The 13,757-nt window shown below is 36.8% G+C and overlaps 1 protein-coding gene across 1 annotated transcript in view; it reads right to left on the bottom strand.

Annotated features, from left to right (window-relative positions):
• Positions 1 to 1,170: 1,170 nt before the first annotated feature.
• ZNF287 (zinc finger protein 287) overlaps positions 1,171 to 13,757 on the bottom strand; it is a 20,874-nt gene continuing 8,287 nt past the window's right edge. The window contains exons 3-5 of the mRNA XM_045293296.1: positions 8,962 to 9,064; positions 8,734 to 8,877; positions 1,171 to 5,361 (exon numbers count right to left, since the gene is read on the bottom strand). Of these exons, the coding sequence (XP_045149231.1) occupies positions 3,794 to 5,361; positions 8,734 to 8,877; positions 8,962 to 9,064 (1,815 nt within the window). The 3' untranslated portion in view covers positions 1,171 to 3,793. The remainder of the gene's footprint in view (positions 5,362 to 8,733; positions 8,878 to 8,961; positions 9,065 to 13,757) is intronic.

Below are 13,757 nucleotides of genomic sequence, written 5' to 3'. Positions count from 1 at the left end.
AATAGCAGAATAATGTGTCATCATTGCAGATACCAACTCCTTACTCTGAAAATTGGTGATAAAAAAATTGAGCATTACCTGCTCATAGTTGATGAGAAAAAGCTCTTATTTAGAAGAGAATCAGTCAATAAATGTACAAAGGATAATTTTTAAAAATATGATTTTGCAAATCTTAGTTAAATTTCATTCAGGCAAGGATCATCAATGGATACTAAAGCCAATCATGAAAAGTTATTGAAAAACAGAATATTCATGTTTCCAAAATGTCAGTTCACAGATTAACTGGAAATAGAAAAATATGAGGCTTCAAAAGTTCATGGAAAATTTCCAATTTTTTTAAATTAAACTTTTCCGAAAGTTTTTTGAAGCCCCTCCCCATACATTTACTTAGAAATACCGTTATAAACAAGTGATAAAATTTCACACAATTGGTGATGAGTCAACCTGATATTGAGACTTATGTGTGATGCATTATGAAATACATTTAGGTAGTGCTAAAAACATTGAACTTGAATCAAGACTTTGGGCTTTCTAATTCATAGAAACTGTAGGGCATCCAGAAACAAGATAAATGACCCAAAAATTATCAGTTATATTTTGAATATGGGGCATTTTACAAAGCAATTGACTTGATCTCTTAAAAATTTTTGGGACTCACTCTCTCACTCACTCACTGCCTCACAAGAAAAAAAAATAACAAAAAAAATTTTTTGGAAAAACAAAGGATATTAGAGGTTCTAGGTAAATGAAACAGACTAATCAAATGTAATGTGTGCAATATGACTGAATCAATACAACAAACAAGTTTTAAACATGAACTATGTGTTAGATATTATGGTTACTACTATTTGAGGTAGGTAATGGTCTTATGTTTATGTAAAAAGCACTCCTTATTTTAATGAGATGCATCCGTAAGTATATAGGGGTAAAATGTCCTGTTTGTAAGTTACCTTACATTGCTTAGTAGCTATTACAGCAAAATTTTAATTTTCAAATCTAGATGCTGATTATCTAGTTGACTTTGTCACTCACACTTTTCTGTTTATTTGAAAACTATCTTAATAAAAAGTATGAAAAAATAAAATACTCTTAGATGTTAAAAAACTTTCGTTGAACATGTGGGTCAGAAAACTGTAAAAGTGGGAAAAACACACAAAATGTAGGTTTCTTCATTCTTATTCTACTATTTAATGAGATTATCAACTGCTTTAATATATCAGTGGAAGACTTTATAAATGCATTATTTACATAAAATACAAAGGCAAGAATACAAATAAACATAAACATGACTTGTAGTATTCCACACTTCAAGAGAGAAATTTAAGACATGAAGCAGCATTAAAAAAACACAAAAACACCCTTGCATATTGAAAATAACTTTGAAACACAATTATGGAATACACATCATTTGAGTATTATGAACCTGGAGACGACCTTGTACCTTTTGAAGGACGATACCATGAAGTGAAGCAACATAAGGACAAGGAAAAGCAACAACTTCTTGGTGAAAACACTCAACAAGAAAGCCTTAAAGCGAACAGTATCCCAGGCCCATTTTCAGCATGTTTGCAAAAGGTTTCTATAAACATAAGCATAAATGAAACGGTACGGACAATAAATGCTTACGTGGATATTCAGCTTATCAGATTTTACATCAGCTTCCCTTATCTAGGCCAGGAAAATTTCCTTATGCAAAAGGTGTCTCATTTTTACAGAACTATCACCATTAAGATTTGGAGCTTCGGATTCTTCATAATTTTTAAGCAGTTCCTATTATCCAGTAAATGATTCATATTTGATAAGTATTTCTTTGCATGTATGCACAAAGAAAAATGTTTAATTTTACAATTTCACTTCATGTCAATTTTATTTTATTCTCATCTCTAATTTCTACATATTTATTCATGAATTCAACCAACACATTTATCATCTCCTACATGCAAAAGACAAGTATGAGGCAAGATGAACTCAGCTTTCATTAATTTTTTCTCCCCAAACATTATTAGTTGTTCACCTCTCAATTTGGAATCATAAACACCATGGTAGAGAACCTAGGTAAAAGCCGTGTGTGCCAGCACATGGGAGATCCCTTACAGATCCAAGTTGGTTCTTCTCCAATGTCCTCTTGGAGTTGTTCCATATTACACGTTTGTTGCTCGAATCCTTGGGGAATGGGTCGAGGATGCTTTTGTTCCCTGGCCAGGACTCTCTTGAACCTGGAAGTCTTTTGAGAAGACATTGTGAAGACGGAAGGCAGAGAAATGGCGGCCAAATTATGGCCTTATAGTCTATATTTTGACAGAATACTGTGGATATTAAATACAGATTATTTGACACCTATTTTTATTTGCTAGTTTTCCTTCTCTGATGTTGTTTAGGGTCCACAAACATAGTTAATTGCTGTTTGATGAATCAATGATAATTTGTGTATCAATGTGTTTTTCTAATGAAATATCATTTTCCCCACTATCGAGCATAACCCTATTTTACTTACATGTTGAAGGAGTAACACGCTTCTAATTACCCCTGGAAAAAAAAATCACTCACTTCATTTTTAGTTTCTTCTTATATGAGGCTGAATTTTTATTTAACTAGTCACTTTCTTAGGCAAACCATGCCCAATTACATTCAGTGCTAAGCGTTACATTTATATTCTTTACACACTTTAGATCTTCAGTTTAATTGTCCCCTGATCCACTTTCTGTAGTAAATTCAAATCTATTTCCCATCAGTTTTTCTTTGTATACAACTAAGTATATATTCTTTACAAAGCTTTCATTACGTGTCTTGGGACAAGGTAGCATTTGACACCCGTTTTAGGTTTTTATGTTCATTCCATGACAAAGCAGTTAAAATTATGTCCTTATGTTTGTTTTTATTCCTTAAAAACTTTTTTTAAACTTCAATCAGTTGCAGCTTTCAGCAACTGAAGCTTCAGTGAGCACAGCACGGACTCAAGGAGCAAGTGTTTCAATGCGAGCTGGACGGAGGTCGCAGGGTTCCCAGTGTGACTAGGAATCAGGTGAAAACGATGGGGGGGTGCATGCTTATTTTTACCCTCAGGATCAGTTTAGATGTCAAAATCGAGTGAAACAAAGGCTAATCCGTCTTGAATTAACTTAAGGTTGGGGTATTTTATTTTTGCCTGTTTAAATCTGTACATATTTGAAGGTTATATACATATTAATTTCTCTATTCTGACACATCATCTGTCATTGTTTCTCTTACTATTTCAGTATCTGGAGGAAAGTATAAACAGTGGTTACATAGAATCTTCAGGACACTTTCAATTATTGTTATTTTCAAATAGGCTAGCTCCACACGACATTAGCAAAAACAGAGGAGGGAACTCTTCACATTTTTTAAGGCATTAAGCTGGAAAGAAATAAAGACCTGAAAGCGGTTTTCTTTTTTAATCCCAGGATTACTATGTGAAATGTCAATTGTTGGACGCTATCCCAAATTATATTTTTAAGGCCTCATTAAGAAGAACTTGAAATAAAGTAGGATTTGAAGATCATACGTTTTCAAATATATTTACTTCCTATAGGGTTTATTTCTCAAATAAGTTAAACTGGAATCAAATAAAGCTCAAAATACCGAGGTTTTTTTTTCTTCCCCACATTAAATAACAATTAGGTTGTATCTGTTACTAAACTGGATGTTCCTGCTGAGTGTTATCTGACATATATTGCACTTTTGGATTTCTTTTGAATAATGTTTTAACACAAAGAGAGCAAACAAAAATTTAAATGATTAAGTTATAACACCAAGATGAAGCCTCCTCTATCCATTAATTACGATGTTTTATACGTGTATGAACTCGTTGATGTTGAATAAGGTTTGTACTCTGGGTGAAGGTTTTGCCACATATACGGCATGCATAGGGCTTCTCTCCTGTGTGAATTCTTTGATGTTGAATAAGGCATGTTCTCTGGCTGAAATCTTTGTTACATTCGTTACATTTATAGGGTCTTTCCCCAGTATGAGTTCTCTGATGTTGATTAAGTGATGAGGAATAAATAAAAGCTTTCCCACATTCATTACATTTATAAGGTTTCTCTCCAGTATGAATTCTTTGATGTTGGGTAAGATTTGCACCCTGTCTATATGCTTTCCCACATATATTGCATTTAAAGGGTTTTTCTCCATTATGAATCCGCTGATGTTGAGTCAGGTGCACACTCTGGCTGAAGGCTTTTCCGCAAACACTGCACTTATATGGTTTCTCTCCAGTATGTGTTCTATGATGCTGAGTGAGGTTTGCACTCTGACTGAATGCTTTCCCACATATGTTACACATATAAGCTTTCTCTCCAGTGTGAGTGGTTTGGTGTTGAATAAGAGTTGAGGAATGAGCAAAGGCTTTTCCACATTCATTACATTTGTAACACTTCTCTCCAGAATGAATTCTCTGATGTCGAATAAGGTAAGTACTCTGACTGAACACTTTCCAACACTCATTGCATTTATATGGTTTCTTTCCCGTATGTATTTTTTGATGTTGGAGAAGGTGTGTACTTTGACTGAAAGTTTTCCCGCATTCATTACATATGTAAGGTTTTTCTCCAGTATGAACTCTTTGATGATTAATTAGTGATGAACTGTGGCTGAAGGTTTTACCGCATTCCAAGCATCTATATGGTCTCTCTCCAGTATGTGTCCTTTGATGGATAGTTAGGTGTGCACGCTGACTAAAGTCTTTCCCGCAGTCATTACACTTGTAGGGTTTCTCTCCAGTGTGGATTCTCTGATGGATAGTAAGGTGTGCACGCTGGCTGAAGGCTTTACCACACTGATGGCATTCATATGGTTTTTCTCCAGTATGCATTCGTTGATGCGCAATGAGGGAGGAGATATGCCTAAATGCTTTTCCACATTCTTCACATTCGTAAGATTTCTCTTTGGTGTGGCTACTTTGGTGTTTTATGAGGGATGGGTATTTTCTAAATTTTTTCCCACATACATTACATTTGTAAGGCTTCTCTCCAGGATATATTTTCTTATGTAGAATACCATATGCAATATGGTTGAAGGTTGCCATGCCTTCATTATATATTGAAGTTTTATTATCTGATTCGTTATCAAACTGTAAAATCAGGCTTGAGTGCCCTTCAAAATTATTTCTAGCTATATCATAGTTACTAAGCCACTCTACTGGAAGATCACCTTGTGAAAGGAGTGACATTAAATTAAAATCAATCATATTTGTGGGAATTTTCCTGAAGACTTTTGCTGCTTGGCTTTCTAGTCTGTCATCGTAGTCATAGGATTCTTCCAATTTGATGGTCTGTATGACATCTGTTTTGACTTCAGAAGCATCCTCTCCTGGAGTACACTCTTGGGCTTTAGTTTGCCATTCTGAAATGAAGAGTATAAAAAGTTTTCCTCTATTTAGACAAAGGCAATGACTAAAACCAAAGTAAAATAATGAGTATAGTAAAATGCCTAAAAACACTATAGCTCTGGCCACCTATCAACACAGCCCTTAAACCTTTGTAAAAGAGAATAAAGAGGCAGAAAACCAAGAGACTAAATTAATGACAGTATAGACTTGTCACTTTTCACTTGGGCACAGACTAAATAAAACAGGTTAAGCTAAGTGACAGAGCTAACAGAAGTGATAGTAGTAGATAAGACTAAGTGGGATAACTTAGGCCAACTTCATAGATTTATTTATGTACCAGACTTGTGAAAAATGGGCATGATGACTCTTATCATTCCCTCTTCTAGTCTGCATGTTACATAATCTTTCTAAGGCAATTAATTTTTTTATTTTTAAATCATTTTATTAGGGGCTCATACAACTCATCACAATCCATATACAGTGAACACTCGTTTATCGCGGTTAATCGATCGGTTCTAGACCCGTGATAAATGAAATTCCGCGAAGTAGGATTCCTTATTTGTAAATCAAATATTTTCGTAGTTAGAGCATAGAGGACATGAAAAAACACCCTTTAGTCACCATTACACTCGTATTACCCAATTTATTAAACGAAAAAGGGAAAATACAGTAAAACATTTTGGACGTTACAATTATCATTTATTATTTATTATATTATTTATGGCATCAAGCGTGTACAGTATGAGCCAATCAGTGGCAGTAATGACAGAGCATGCGCTGTTATGCAAAAACCGCGATAGAGTGAAGCCGCGGAAGTCGAAGCGCGAAGTGGCGAGGGTTCACTGTATACATCAATTGTGTAAAGCACATTTGTACATTCATTGCCCTCATCATTCTCAAAACATTTGCTCTCCCCTTCAGCCTAAAGCAATTTCGTGGAGCGTTGTCCATGCTTAAGAATCTTAGTCAATCCCCACTACCTAAAGGGATGGGTTCAGACCGTGGTCCTAGAGCACACATCACTCTGACCTGGGAATGTCACATTATCAGACAAGTCACAAACTTAGGGGGTGGAAGAGGAATATCCTGTTTTAGCAAGCACTCTGGAGTTTTCTCTTTTAAAAACTTCTTAGTAAGTCTGGTACAAAGTTTACATAGCAGTTCAGTTTTCCATTTAACAATTTATATATTTTGTTTCGTCTCATTGATTGCAATCCCCATCTGTTTCCATTCTACCTTTCCTTACCCTCCTGAATGTTGTCCTTGGGTAAATGCTACCCTTCTGATGTCAAATCATTGACTATGCTAGTAGTACGTACCCCTGGTGTTTATTGGTCCCCTTATAGTCCTGTGAAACAATGGTAGCAGAGTAAGCCACACAATGAGCTTCTGACTGAAAGTTCCATGGTTCAAATCTACCAGTTGCTCCTCTGTAGAAAGATGAGGTTTTTTTGTTCCTATCAAGACTTACAGTCTCAGAAACCTGAAAGAACAGCTCTAATCTGTCCTATAAGGGTCACAATGCGTCTGTGGTAGTGGGTTTTGTGTTTATAGACCTATTGTTGGGCTGAAAATTGAGCCATGGGGTGAGTTCATTTCTAGACCTGAAGGGTGACTAAGGGCCATATTCTACAGGGTTTCAGCAGGCTCTCTTTGACAGAAAGCTGTCTCAGATCTTGAGTTTTGATCCACATGTTCCTTCTCCTCTATCCAAGACCTTGTAATGTGATCCCTTTTCAGAGCAGTTGGTAGTGGTAGCCAGGTACCGCTCTTCTGGTCTCAGGTCACGGAGACTGATGTTTGTATGTCCACTGGACAGATTGCTACTATAAGCATCTATTTTTAATCTATTTAGAAATTCAGAAGTTGCAATCACTATTTAACCGAAATTAGTTTTCGGTAAGATACCACTCAGAACTATTGATTTTGTTAGCTCTGAAATTGGTGAAGAATAGCCTATCCTCTAAAAAAATTTAAGCTGTTTGTATATATGTGTACATCTCTGGACAGGATGGGTTAAACGTGGTAAGATTTGTTGGGCAATTGGATCAGAGTGTTATAATAATTCCAAGAAAGGGAATCAATGTAGAATAAGATATTCAAAGAAAGCTTTCCTAAAGAAAAACCAAAACTTACTGCCATCAAGTCAATGCTGACTCACAGTGCGCATTCCCCCCACGCCCCACCCACACCCTGTGGGTTTCCAAGACTGTAACTGTTCATGGGAGTAGAAAGCCCAGTCTTTCTCCTGAGGAGCTGCTGGTGGTTTCAAACTGTTGACCTTGTGGTTAGTAGCCCAACGAGTAACCACTACACCACCAGAGTTCCTAAAGAAAGCTTTAGGAGGTATGGTTTGATTTGAGCCTGCAAGAATGGTTAGATCCGTATAAAGAACTAAAAAAGTTCTGAGTAGGAATAGCTACTGCCACCAATACAGCGCTTCAGTTTATGAATTTCCTAAAGTTTCCATTTCCCAAAGTATCCTAAACAAAGGCTTAACTTATTAAAAATGAAGGGTCTTCAAAAAATTCATGGAAAATGCAAATTCTTTTAAAACTATGTGAATTTCTTTTTTCCTTGTCAAGACAAACTCAAGTGAACTTGTTTCAGCATGTCTGAATTGGAGCTAGTTTGAGGAAAGAAGGCTAAGAGAGCTGTTTGAAAAGACCCTCTATCACGAGTTCGGAGCAAGAACAAACAGAATTTAGGATGACGTTTGGGAGGCAGAATGGCAAAATAACTGGTGCTTTATGAACAGTTGATGGGGACAATGCCCCCAGTAAATTAAGCATGTTACAAATGGATAACTTGTTTTATGAAGGGACAAGATGATGCTGACGGGGAAGCCCCAAGTGACAGATCATCCACATCATTTTTCCTCTATGTGTTCAGCTTTTTTGCCTTATTTTTTTAAGCCTGTATTTCCCAAGACCATAAAAACATTCTCTAATTTTTTTCCTACAAGTTTTAAAGTTTGCTTTTTCTTCCTTTCTCTCTTTTTATTAAAAGATCATTTTATTGGGGGCTCTTATAACAATTGTATCAAGCTTATTTGTACATATGTTGCCATCATTATTTTCTAAACATTTACTTTCTATTTGGGCCCATGGTATCAGCTGCTCTTTCTTCCCTGCCCCTCTACCTTGTGACCCCTTGATACATTTATAACTTATTATTATTTTCATATCTTATACTGACTGCTGCTCCCTTCCCCCACAATTTCTGTTGTTTGTCCCCCTGGGGTTGTGTGTGTGCATGTACCTGTGCATGTGTTGTGTGCATCCACATCTATTTTTAATGAAATCATCTTATTTGCTCCAAAATTGAAGATTTCTGATGAGTAACAGCAGAAACAAGTGCCAAACACCAAAGATACCTCAACTGACTGACTTTACATGATTCTGACTGATAAAGTTCACCAAACTTTCTGCGCAATGGGGGCCAAAACTGTTGCTCCTTGATCGGCTGCGACAACGGCAGTACTTTCAATGAAAATTTTAAGCATTTACGATCAGGATCCTGAAGTAGTTCTTAAGAAGAATTATAACAGGGGATGAAACATGGCCCAACTAGTACTGATTCTGAAGATAAAGCACAATCAAAACAATGGATACCAAGAGACAGAAGTGGTCCAGTCAGAGCAAAAGCAGACTGGTCAAAAGTAAAGGTCACAGAAACATATTTTTGGATGCTAACAGCCTTTTGCTTGTTGATTTTCTGGAGGGACAGGGAACAGTAACATCTGTTTATTGAGAGTGTTCTGAAAACAATACTCAAAGCTTTAGCAGAATAACATCTGGGAAAGCTTTATTAGAATTCTTTTCCACCACAATGCTCTTGCTCATTTCTCTCATCAAACCAAAGACAGTTTTTGAGAGTTTTGATAGGAAATCACCAGACATTCAACTTAACAGTTCTGAATTGGCTCTTTCTTTTGGTTTTTGAGCATAGAAAAACCTTTAAAACGGCACTCTTTTTCTTCAGTTAATTAAAAAAAAAAAAAAGATTGCATTCACATGGTTAAATTCCCAGGACTCTCAGTTTTTTAGGGATGGGCTAAATACCTGGAATTATTACTTTCAAAAGTGTTTTGTCTTTAAGGGAACTTTAGGTTGACAAATAAAGTTAATATTTTTATTTTTTAATTGCATTTTCTGAACATTCCGAAGTCCCTTCAAATATTTTACCAGCTCAGCTGGTAAAAATGTAAACACCTTCAATGGCAAATATTGATTAAAAGCAAGATGACAGGCAGCTGGTGAAAGCTGCCTGAGACTGTTCCTCTAAGTCTGTGATGCCTTCATGCCGCCCCGGGAGGATGTACGGAAGACGATAAAGCCTAGAGCTCAGCTGACTGCACAGAGGACTATACTTCACATCAGGAGAAGGTAGGAAAATAAAATCCAATAAACCCCACTCTTACACAAGGGAAAAAGCCTTCCTCTAATCTTGGTGATCTTTAGGGGGACAGAAATTTCCCCAAATTCCCAAGTTAAAAACTGTCCCTTCTTGGGGATTTACAGCCCTTACATGCTACCTTGGTGCCCAAACCCATGAATTTAAAGTGGTCCTAGATTGGTGGACTATCTGGCTCATTTCCACTGCACTGTATATGTTATCAAGGAGCCCTGATGGTGTGCAGTGTTATGTGTTGAACTGCTAATCTCTACACCAGCAGTTCAAACCCAACAGCTATTCTGAGAGAGAAAGATGAGGCTTCTCTGCTCCTATAAAGAGTTATAGACTTGGAAATATGTCCTGTCCTATAGGGTTGCTATGAGACAGATTTGATTGGATGGTAGTGAGTATGTGTGCTTTCTCAGTGTGTAGAATGTCTTGAAATTATTCCTCCAAGAATTTAGGGTGCCAATGAAATACTCTGCACTGTTCTGCAAACTTAAGCACATAAAGTCAAGTGTAAACCGCATGTGTCACCTTGGGACCTAAGGGACAAGGTAAGCCTAAAAAAATATCCTGTATGTAAAATTGTATATGTGTTAATAATCAATGTTGCATTTCATGCATTTCTTAAAACAATGCTGTTAATAAAATATTTTTTTAAAAAATGTCCTATGACGGGAAGGAAGTAACTGCTCAAAGACTATGGAGAAATATTAAAGGGCCCTGGACCTGGCTGAAATAGCCTCTACTGCCCAAATGTGGGCATAAAAAAATGAACAAAAAACTAGAACTAATGGACCTTATTAATATGCTTTAAGATATATTAATTCTATTAGTTCATAGTGATATATAAACATAAAAATGAGGTAGGAGAAGGGAGAGCTATTTATGAGTAAATGCTAGAGAATCATTTTGAAGAAACTCATGAAAGAAATCATTGTGCAACTAGTAATGTAGCCTATTTAAGCCAGAAGCATCAGTGGATGCTAAAGCCCTTAAGTAAAAGACGGGTTACTAGTCATGCGGCCTCAAAGTATCATGCCATAAATATGAACTGCAACGAAAAAAAATGCACCTTTAAAATCAAGAGATCTGGTAGCCAGTACCTTAATCAAACCTGAATCAAACGGACAATATGTACACTCTAAGGAATGCAACAGAAAGTACATCATTTATGTAGTATTTTTGGCAAAATTTATAACTTGAATCCAATCACGAGGTAATTATCGGGGAAATCTGAATTATGGGACTTTCCAGAAAAAAACCAGCTTGGACCTCACAAAAACATCATATTATAAAAAGATGGGGAAAAAATGCTGAGACTAATTCTAGAGCAAAAGGGATTAAATACATGAGATAACAATGCGGTACATGTGGTTCCTGACTGGATCCTTGATTAGGAGAAAAAAGCTACTTTGGGGGAGTCATTAGGAGTATGCGGGCTTGATACATATTATATGACAGGATTGTATACATGTTAAATTTTTTGGTGTACCATAATGGTGGTATGCATATGTAGGAAAGTGTACATACTCTTAGGAAATATATGCTGAAATATTTAAGGATGAGATGTCATGATGTCTGAAACTAATTTTCAAATGGTTCAGTGTATGTGTGAATAAAGAGAGCAAAAAAGGGCAAAATATTTGGCTTTTCCTGGTTTTTGCACTTATTAATGTCTCTGCATGTCTATCTAGATAAGACACGAGGGATAAACAATTCACAGATGAAAAGAATGGGACTGATGCCTCCAGAGAAGGGGAGGTGGGAGAAAGGAAGGCGGGTGGAGAACCAACCCAGGGACAGGGGAACAAGTGAACTAAAATCAATGGAGAGAGGGGCCCAGGATGCCTTGTGGGGCTTAAACAAGGGCAATGTGACAGCGAGGAAGTACTAAACCCAAATGAAGGCCGAACATGATGGTGGGACAAGAGGGAAAGTAAAAGGAAATAGAGGAAAGAACCAGGAGGCAAAGGACATTTATAAAGGTCTAAATATAGGAATGTACATATGTAAATATATTGATATATAACGAGAGGGGAATAGAACTATGTACCCATATCTATATGTTAAGAATTAAGGTTGCAGATGGACACTGGGCCTTGACTCAAGTACTCCCTCTACACAAGAACACTTTGTTCTAATAATGTGGCATTCTGTGATGCTCACCTACCCAACACGATGGCTGAAGACAAAATGGGTGCATAAGCAAATGTGGTGAAGAAAGTTGATGGTGCTCAACTATCAAAAGATATAGCATCTGGGGTCTTAAAGGCTTGAAGATAAACAAGCGGCCATCTCTCTAGCTGAGAAGCAACAAAGCCCACATGGAAGAAGCACACCAGCCTGTGTGAACATGAGGTGTCGATGGGATCAGGTATCACGCATCTAAGACCCAGAACACAATCATACCAATGTGAATGGGGGAGGAGGGGCGTGGAGTGGAGACCCAATGCCCATCTGTAGACAATTGGACATCCCCCCACAGAGGGGTCACAGGGAAGAGATGAGCCAGTCAGGATGCAGTATAGCACTGATGAAACACACAACTTTCCTCTAGTTCTTTGGTGCTTCCTTCTCCCCACTATCATGACCTCAATGCTACCTAACTAATCGGATTAGACCAGAGCATGCACACTGCTACAGATAAGAGCCCACAACACAGGGAAACCAGGATAGCTAAACCCCTCAGGACCAACAAGGAGAGTAGAGATACCAGGAGGATTAGGAGAGAGTGGGGGAGAGAAAGGGGGAATCGATCACAAGGATCAACCTATAACACCCTCTGAGGGGGGATAACAATGAAAAAGTGGATGAGGGGGCGATGGAGGACGATGTAAGATATGAAAATAATAATCTATAACTTATCGAGGGTTCGTGAGGAAGGGTGGGTGGTGGAGGGAGGGGAAAGAAATGGGGAGCTGATATCAGGGGTTCAAGTGGGAAGAGAATGCTTTAAAAATGATGGCAAAAAAATAAATAAAAACGATGATGGCAGCATTGGTGCAAATGTGCTTGACACAATGAATGAATGAATGGATGGATTGTGATAAGAGATGTAAGAGTCCCCAATAAAAGTATTTAATTAAAAGAGGCTAAATAATAATAACTGGCGCTTCCAGTTATATGTATCCAATATATCCAGTATATTATATCCAATGTCCTTTACCTGTAACTTTTCTATAGGCTTGAAATGTTTTAAAATGAATTGTAGAGGATATAAATAATAAAAATAGTTCATCTACAATGAACAGATTCAATAAATCATGAATCACAGTAAAATAAGAGGCAGATATAAAAAATAGAACAAGGAACTTCTTTACATGCTGATGTGGTACACTCTAATTCTTTTAAGTAAAAAAAGAGCAAACACAAAGCTATACACACAATAAACTGTTCACATTTTAAAAGTGAAGCAAGAAAATGTTTTTATACTGGTTTTATATGGAACACTAAGCAACCAACCAAAGAGTAAACCAACCCTAAAAACTACTAAGAGTAGTTTCATGTTGGGGTGATATAGAAACTGCCTGAATGTGACACACAGGTGGGGGATTTCAGCTGTATTCAGATATATATATATATTTTAAGTCATGTGAATATATTATCTACTTAATTTGAATTTTTTTAAAAAGGTAAATAGATATGAAGGCAACAATGGCTTGGCAGTGAATAGAATAAGACAAATTCCAAAAGGTTTTATATTTTTTAGGGATATTCATGCATGTTTGAATGTAGAAGGAGAAATGGCAAAACAAGGACCCTGAACAGGGACCCGAAGAATAGGCTCTAGGAATTACATGGAGGGAGAAACTTAGAAGGCACACAGAGAAAAGGTGTAATACTAAAGTTTGGTGGATAGTCTCTTTCTAAGATCATTAGTATCTCTCTCTTTTTTTAAGCAAAATATATTTACTTATTTATTAATCATTTTATTGGTGGCTCATACAACTCTTATCACAATCCATACATACATCAATTGTGTAAAGCACATTTGTACATTCATTGC

This window comes from Echinops telfairi, unplaced genomic scaffold, assembly GCF_000313985.2.
Source record: "Echinops telfairi isolate 266 unplaced genomic scaffold, ASM31398v2 ScPeMD7_2010;HRSCAF=2546, whole genome shotgun sequence".
Lineage (NCBI taxonomy): Eukaryota > Metazoa > Chordata > Mammalia > Afrosoricida > Tenrecidae > Echinops > Echinops telfairi.
Note: the sequence above shows the minus strand (reverse complement) of the source record. Positions and strands in the feature narration are given on the sequence as shown.